Source organism: Nothobranchius furzeri, chromosome 12 (genome assembly GCF_043380555.1).
Source record: "Nothobranchius furzeri strain GRZ-AD chromosome 12, NfurGRZ-RIMD1, whole genome shotgun sequence".
Taxonomy (NCBI): domain Eukaryota; kingdom Metazoa; phylum Chordata; class Actinopteri; order Cyprinodontiformes; family Nothobranchiidae; genus Nothobranchius; species Nothobranchius furzeri.
In genome coordinates, this window is record NC_091752.1 from 6393404 (window position 1) to 6402331 (window position 8928).

The window sequence follows — 8928 nt, forward strand, 5'->3', positions numbered from 1 at the left end:
TAGATACGTGTTTTTGGTTTACACGTATACTTTTACACCATCCTGGTGAACATCATAGATCTCGTATTTACCTGATTCAGGACTTGAGATGAGCTTTTCCATCGTTTTGGCTCAAATATGTCCAAAATCATCCCAAAAGCAGCGAATTTCCACCAGAATATTTCCTTTTGCTTCGGTGAACTCACCGGAGCTTTGCGTCTCACCACCTCACACCAAACTATCTATGAGCAGCTTCAGCCCTTTGCTCTGTTGTATAAATAGCAACACTTAGTTTCCTGATTTTGGTAGCTCTGCCCCACTTCCTGAAACAGTTGAAGAAGTGAGAAACCGTGCTGCTGTCATGGCAAAAAGTGCAACACGTCTGCAGTTATGTGCTGTTTGTCGTAAAGTACCAGGAAAATTTGGGCTTTTTTGAGGTAAAACGGATTTAAAGCAGTAACAGTAAAGTAATAACTTTGTGTTTTAGACCTGAGAAGAGATACAGGCACGGTGTCCTATGTGAGCAGCGTTTTCAGGCACTCTTTTGTTCTCTTTTATCCAAAATAATGCACAAACATCCATTCACCTGTTGTGACGATTGCATGCTGCTTCCGTTTTTCCACTTCCTTAACAAGATGCAGATCTTTGGGAACGTTTCAGGGTTCAAACCTGTGGCTGACATTTAAAATCTCGCTTATCAAAGAGACAATAACGCTCGATATGTGTGGCAACAGTTTAAACTCCACTGTGGTGCAGATATCAAAGTTAATGAAGAACCTGATCATAAAACCTGTTTAAGCACTCAGATGCAAAGTTTCTTACATGCAGAAGTCTAACGTGACGAATACAAGAGGGACGCGCAGTGTTATTGCTGAGAGGAATTTTCGTGTTTCCTTCAGAGAAAACATTTTATCAGCTCTAGAATGACAGCATCTCCCCCACCACCCTCCAGTTACATCTGTCCAGGTGAGGAGAGAACAGGGGCGGCTGGTCCTGACGGGATCAGCTTTGTGACGTGGTCACGCACATGGTCAACCTGAGCCTTCAGCTGGAGCAGGTCTCCATCCTGTGTTTGGTTCCAGGTCCCAAAACATCACATCCCAGGGAACCAGACCACTGCAGTCGCCTTGAACTCCCATCTGATGAAGAACTTGGAAAGACTCGTCCTCACCCATCTACGTTCAGTGGTGAGACCAGAAATAGACCCACTGCTATTTGCATATAAACCACGCAGGCAGGGTCTGAAATTAAAATTTTTACTCACCGGCCAAGTTGGCCGGTAGATGATGAAAATCTACCGGCCAAGCATATTTTTTACCGGCCAAAATTCTAAATGATTTAGATCTACCTAAAGCATGTAATTCTATATTATGTTGATTCCAAACAGAGTGACAAAATAATTAAAACATCAATTAATAAGATAAACAACTCTTGTCATTTTTACTATTTATTTATTTATTTATTTTTAGAGGCGTTTTTATGAACTCTTTCATTGAAATCTAGTCAGACTCCTTGTTTTCTCTGTCCATGAAGTCTGGCCTCCTGCTTCTGACACCGTCTTTGTGCCAAAGCATTACAGCCTCATTTGGGTCCTAGTCCTTGGTCTCTGGAGAACACAGCTGCACCATGAGAATATCTGAAAGTGTGTCAGGGCTAGGGTTGTCACGGTAACCGGTGTAGCGGTAAACCTCAGTAAAAAAGTTGACAATAATAATTATCGTCTTGTTTTTTAAAATATGTATTATCTCTGTGCATTTCCGTGGCTGCGGTGTAGACGCGGTGACCCTTACCAGCCACCGTATCATCTGCTGAAGTTGCCGGCGGCACAGGCGCACTTTGTTGTTTACAACCAAAACTTTCTTGAAGCTAAAGCTGAAATAACGGCCAAAGGAGGAGACGGCAGTGCTCGGGTCATTTATTATCCCTCAAAGAAGACAAAGTCGGAAGTACGGGCATGTTTGGATATTGGAAGAATGCCGAGGGACAGTTGATAGAAGACGGCTATCCTGTTTGCAGCACGTGCAGAAAAAGTGTCTGTGAAAGGCAGCAACGCTTCAAATCTCATGACACACCTGCGTGGCCATCATAATGTAGCCATTGTCTCACGACTCCGCCGTCTCCAGTTTGCCACTTTTCACAAAATCTTCTGGTTGCCACTGGTCCTGGTGGTTTTTCTTCCAGTTTGACGAGTTTTCTTTTGGAAGGCTGGCTGACTCCAGTTAAAAACCGCCACATTTCGCCGCTAGTTTTAACACGAAGCTAACTGCTAACTTGCTAAAATTATTGAATGGGATAGGTGGAAATGACGTTGGATGTGGCGCTCACGTTTCGCGTACGTTTGTGTACGTTGCATGCAGGCGGGAGGAGTATCATAAATCCATGGAAGATGACTGATAAACATAACTAATTTGGTGCAAACATTTACTCGCTATGTGGCAGATAGAGCTCAAAAATTTACTTGCCAAATGGAGCAATTTGTTCGCATTTGGCGAGTGTTAATTTAGGACCCTGCACACAGGGGAGTGGAGGACGCGCTCATCTACCTGCAGCATTGGGCTCTCACTCACCTCAAGGTGCAAAAAAGCACTGTGAGAGTCATGTTCTTTGACTTCTCAGTTGCCTTCAACACCATCCAGCCGTATCTACTGCAGCAGAAGATGAGGGGTGCAGGAGGGGACGAACGTCTGACTACATGGACCATAAACAACCTCACCAACAGGCCACAGTTCGTGGGGCTGCACAACTACATCTGTCTGGGGTGACGGTGGCACAGGAGTTAAGTGCTCGCCCCGCAATCGGAAGGTTGCAGGTTCGAGCCCCGCTCAGTCTGTCACTGTCGTTGTGTCCTTGGGCAAGACACTTAACCCACGTTGCCTGCTGGTGGTGGTCGGAGGGACCGGTGGCGCCAGTGCTCGGCAGCATCGCCTCTGTCAGTGCGCCCCAGGGCAGCTGTGGCTACATCGTAGCTCATCCCCACCAGTGTGTGAATGTGTGTGTGAATGGGTGAATGACTGATTGTGTTGTAAAGCGCCTTGAGGGGTTCCAGGACTCTAGAAGGCGCTATATCAAATACAGGCCATTTACCATTTGACATCTGAGGTGGTTGTGTGCAGTACTGGAGCACTACAGGGTACGGTGCTCTCACCCTTTCTCTTCACCGTCTACACCTCAGACTTCTCCCACAATACCAGCAGCTGTCACCTCTAGAAGTTCTCTGATGACTCGGCCATTGTCGGCTCTGTATCTGTTGGGAATGACCATGAGAACAGGTCAGTCACCATGGACTGTGGTCTGATGGGGGTGCAGGCAACTCTAAACGAGACAGGAAGAGACTGAACAAGCTAGTTCACAAAGCTAGCTCAGTTCTGAGCTGCCCACTGAATTCAGTTGAGGAGGCGTGTGAAAGAAGATGGTGGGGAAGATGACCGCCATCTTAAAAATCCTCTCTCACCCACTGCATTCCACCTGTGGAGACCATGGACAGCTCCTTCAGAGGCAGACTGAGACATTCCAGATGTAAAACAGAACACTACAGTGTCATTCATCCCCTCTGCAGTTAGAGTGTTTAACTCTTCAGTTTAAGCTGTACTGGCATTATCCTGGTACACACCACCACCAATGCAATACCCAGTATGTGTTCAATACTTGTGCAATACCGGATTTACATGGTACAGTGGTGTGAAAAACTATTGGCCCCCTTCCTGATTTCTTATTCTTTTGCACGTTTGTCACACAAAATGTTTATGATCATCAAACACATTTAACCGTTAGTCAAAGATAACACAAGTAAACACAAAGTGCAGTTTGGAAATGATGGTTTTTATTATTTAGGGAGAGAACAAAATCCAAACCTACATTGCCCTGTGTGAAAACGTAATTGCCCCCTGAACCTAATAACTGGTTGGGCCTCCCGTAGCAGCAATAACGGCAATCAAGCGTTTGCGATAACTTGCTACGAGTCTTTTACAGCGCTCTGGAGGAATTTTGGCCCCCTCATCTTTGCAGAATTGTTGTAATTCTGCTTTATTTGAGGGTTTTCAAGCATGAACCGCCTTTTTAAGGTCATGCCATAGCATCAGGGCCAGATTAAGACTTTGTTGTACCCTGGGCAACAATATTCAAGGGCCCCATCATCACGAACCGAGGATCACCATAATGTGGTCACATACAGAATATTTTACTGTAATATGCAGTAAATAAACTCAATACTTGAATGCCTGACATCATGTAACCCGCCCAGAGTAACCTTTGACCCACCTCGTGTGGACTGACCAATGAGGAGAGGGTCTTAACTTGAGGCCCTCTCTTCATTGGTCAGTCTGTATGAGACTGACTCTCAACTGACGTTCAGTCGTAGGCAGTGAAGCGTCTCTGTGCAGTGCAAAAGCCCGGGTGGACAGTTTGTTTAATGTAGGGTGACCATATTTCCATTTCCAAACAAGAGGACAGGGGATCTGTGCCTATGACGTCACACTATGGCAACGCCACACAAACCACGTTGGGACCCATTTTTTGTAAGAACTAAATTAATATCAGATTCTGCCAAAAAAGGGCTCTAAAACAATTCATATGTAAATATTTTGCATATTTTGTAACAACCAGGGCTGGAGGACCCGTGAAAGCACCAGACACAGTAAGACGCTTTAAAGTTTTTATTTGAGAACACACAGGGGAGTGTTACCAGTCTGTAGGAAGGGCAGTAGCAGAAGGCTTGGTCAGGAGGGGAAATCCAAGGTCAGGAGTCCAGAAGATCAGAAACTGTGAGATAATCCAGTCAGGGAGCAGGCAGGTGGCAAGGTCGAGGTTCAGAAACAAGGTCAGGAACTTGAGGTTTAGGCAGGGTTTTAGAATGCTGGATAATCTACTAACAAATGCTTTCAAAAATCTGGCACTGGCTTGGCGTTTCTCCTGATGTTATATAGAGGTGGTTGCAGGTGGAGCTGATGAGTTAATGTGAGACAGGTGGTTTGAATCAGGTAGATGATGAGCTGGTTGTGGTTGCTGGGGAAACCGGGCCTGGCTGGAGAGGTGGCATGACAGAATCCCCCCCACAAGGGCCGGCACCGGACGGCCCACCCGGCCGGCCAGGACGGGAGCGGCGGGAGTCCCGGAGGAGAGAGAGGTCGACGAAGCGGCGAGCGGGAACCCAGGACCGCTCCTCAGGACCAAAACCAGCCCAGTCCACCAGGTATTGAAGCCCACGGCCCCGGCGCCGGGAACGGAGGACCCGCCGCACAGCCCAGACCGGACCACCAGGAAGGAGCCGGGCGGGCGGAGGGGGCCCGGAGGAGGGCACGAGAGACGAGGACACCACAGGTTTCACCTTTGACACATGGAAAGAGGGGTGGACCCTAAGGGCCCTGGGAAGGCGGAGGCGAACAGCAGCAGGGTTGATGACCTTGGAAATGGGGAAGGGACCAATGAAACGGGGAGCCAACTTCCTGCAGTCCACCCTGAGCGGGATATCGGCCGTCGACAGCCAGACCTTCTGACCCACCCTATATGCGGGAGCCGGAATGCGCCGCCTGTTGGCCGAGCGGGCATATACTGCAGAGGCTTGGAGGAGACGGCGCCTAGCGGACCACCAGGCACGGCGACATCTGAGGGCGGCGGCATAGGCAGAGGGGACGTGGGCCAGGGTCTCTTGAATGGAAAACACAGGGGGTTGATAACCAAAAACAGTGAAAAAGGGAGACACACCTGTCGCAGTAGTGGGTAGAGAGTTCATAGCGTGTTCCACCCAAGGCAGGTTCTGGGACCAGGTTGTGGCGTCGTCCTGGCACAAGAGGCGTAGCTTGGTTTCCATTTCTTGGTTGTGTCTCTCCGTCTGTCCGTCGGTCTGTGGATGAAACCCAGAGGAGAGGCTCACCTGAATCCCCAACCGGGCACAAAAAGCTTTCCAGAACCTGGACACAAACTGGGGTCCTCTGTCCGAGACGATGTCTTGTGGAAGACCATGGAGGCGGAAGACCTCACGTGCCAAGATATCAGCCATGTCAGATGCGGTGGGGAGTTTCTTGAGGGGGACCAGATGGACCATCTGGAAAAACGGTCCACGACTGTGAGGATAACTCTAAAGGAGTTAGATGGAGGTAAGCCTGTGACGAAATCCATGCTCAGATGAGACCAGGGCCGGTGTGGGACGGGCAAAGGTCGTAGAAGACCGGCAGGGGGTCTACGAGAGGCCTTTGCTTTGGCACAGTCGGGGCAGGCCCTGACAAACTCCCGGGAGTCCTTGGCCAACGCCGGCCACCAGAATCTGCTTCTGACCACGTTTATAGTCCTGGTAATGCCTGGGTGACAAAAAAGGCGAGAACTGTGACAGAATAACAATACCTCTGTCCGTAGGTGGTCAGGAACGTAGATCCGACCAGGCGGGCACTGAGGAGGTGCTGGGTAGAGATGTTCTGTCTCCTTGAGTTTGTTCTCCAGAGCTAGGCGGGAGACGCCCAGCAGGACCCCCTTGGGGAGGACTGTAGAGTCCGTGGAGGCGTTGGGTTCAGGTACCTGGTGTTCCATGATCCGAGATAGAGCATCTGGCTTGGTATTCTTGGTGCCAGGTCTGTAAGACAAGTGGAAGTTGAAACGGCTAAAAAACAAGGCCCACCTGGCTTGACGGGGGTTGAGACGCTTGGCTGTCTGTAGATACTCCAGGTTTTTATGGTCAGTCCAGACCAGAAAAGGTGTGATAGCCCCCTCAAGCCAATGCCTCCACTCCTCCAGGGCGAGCTTAACCGCCAACAGTTCCCGGTCACCCACGTCGTAGTTTCGTTCAGCTGGAGATAGGGTCTTAGAAAAGAAAGCACATGGGTGAACCTTGTTATCAGAGCTGCGCTGGCTCAAAACGGCGCCTACACCAACAGCTGAGGCATCCACCTCTACAATGAACTGGCGTGCAGGATCCGGGGAGTGGAGAACTGGAGCGGTTGTAAACAGTTCTTTGAGTTTGAGAAATGCCCGGTTAGCATAATCAGTCCACACATAACTGACCTTGTTAGAGGTGAGGGCATGGAGAGGTGCAGCGATCCTGCTGTAACCTTTGATGAACCGCCGGTAGAAATTAGCAAACCCCAGGAAGCGTTGGAGCTGCTTTCTGTCTGTCGGAGGGGGCCAGTCAACCACAGCGGTCACCTTGGTGGGGTCCATGGAGATCTGATTGGGGGAGAGTATGAATCCCAGGAAGGACATGGAGGCCTTGTGAAACTCACATTTTTCTGCTTTTATAAAGAGGTTGTTTTGCAGCAACCTGAGAATGACTGCTCTGACGTGTCTTCTGTGGGTGTCCAGATCGGGAGAGAACACAAGGACATCATCTAGGTAAACAAACACAAACCTCCCCACCATATCACGTAAAACATCATTGACGAGGGCCTGGAAAACAGCAGGGGCGTTGGTGAGGCCAAAGGGCATGACCAGGTATTCATAATGTCCATTTGGGGTGTTAAAAGCAGTCTTCCACTCATCCCCTTCTCGAATGCGCACCAGATGGTAAGTGTTGCGCAAATCAAGCTTGGTAAAAACCTGGGAACCTCGAAGGGAGTCGAAAGCAGAGTTGATAAGAGGGAGAGGATAGCGGTTCTTTACCGTAATGTTGTTAAGTCCTCTGTAGTCGATACAGGGTCGTAAAGAACCATCCTTCTTCCCCACGAAGAAAAATCCAGCACCAGCCGGAGAAGAGGAGGGGCGGATGATTCCTGATTGTAGGGACTCGTGGATGTATTTCCTCATGGCTTCTTGCTCTGTAAGAGAAAGGGAAAACAGACGCCCTCTAGGGGGTGAAGTTCCAGGCAATAAATCAATGGCACAATCATAGAGGCGATGAGGAGGTAACCTGGTAGCACGATGCTTGTTAAAAGCCTCCTTGAGGTTATGGTACTCAATAGGGACTTTTGAGAGGTCCGGGTAGGTTTCCGATGAGTCAGGTGTACGTAGGAGACTAGGAGAGGCATTAGTCAAACATTGGGACATACACTGGTCAGACCATCCCAAAATCTCCCCCTTACGCCAATCCAGCTGTGGATTGTGAGTGCGCAACCAGGTGATTCCCAAGATGACAGAGATGTTAGGAGAGGGGGTGGCCAGGAAATTTAGGGTTTCGACATGGTTCCCCCCAAGCCTCATGGTGATTGGGTCAGTTTCATGGGTGGCTTGGTAAATGATGTGTCCATCAATAGCCTGCACTTCTTGAGTCCGGGCGATGGGGTGCAGGGGCAGGCCAATAGACTCAGCAAAAGAAATGTCCATAAAGTTTGTGTCAGCTCCAGAGTCAATAAACACAGGACAGCTGTGCTCCTGTTTGGCATAAAAAAACGTAGCAGAGGCAAAAGGTCGTACGGGGGGTTTTGGAACCAAACGACCCAATAGAGCCCTCCCCTTCTCTATTGAGCATGCCCTTTTAACGTGCAGTTACGTACGCTGTGATCTGAGCCCCCACAATAAAAACACAGGTTGAGTAACCGACGTCTAGATCTCTCTTTTTCTGTGAGCTTGGTCTTCCCGATTTGCATGGGTTCATCATGGGAGGACTGTGGTGTGTTGTAGTTACTCACAGTTGCGTTTCCAGGTGAAGTTGCCGGACCTATGGGCGCAGAGCGGGGACTGACAGGTGGCATGGGTCTCCTGGACCTGTCTCTCCGCCTCTCCAACAGTCGGAGGTCGATGCGGGTGGCGAGATTCTCGAGGTCCTCCAGGCTTCTAGGAAACTCTCGAGTTGCCAATTCATCCTTGATCCGGTCCGAGAGACCCTGATAGAACATGTCCATGAGGGCTGCCTCATTCCAGTCGCTCCCTGCAGCCACAGCATGGAAGTCGATGATATAGTCGTTAACCCTCCGGGTTCCTTGTTCCAAAATCAATAATCCTCGGGTGGCCTCCCTACTTGGTAAAACAGGGTTAAAAATCCGAATGAGTTCATTCGAGAAAGCACAGTAATTAAAACAGATAGGAGAG

At 49.3% G+C, this 8928-nt stretch overlaps 1 protein-coding gene across 1 annotated transcript in view; it reads right to left on the minus strand.

Moving 5' to 3' along the window:
• pik3ap1 (phosphoinositide-3-kinase adaptor protein 1) overlaps window positions 1-321 on the minus strand; it is a 34762-nt gene extending 34441 nt beyond the window's left edge. The window contains exon 1 of the mRNA XM_015944135.3: window positions 72-321. Within this exon, the coding sequence (XP_015799621.1) occupies window positions 72-102 (31 nt within the window). The 5' untranslated portion in view covers window positions 103-321. The remainder of the gene's footprint in view (window positions 1-71) is intronic.
• Between the last annotated feature and the right edge of the window lie 8607 nt (window positions 322-8928).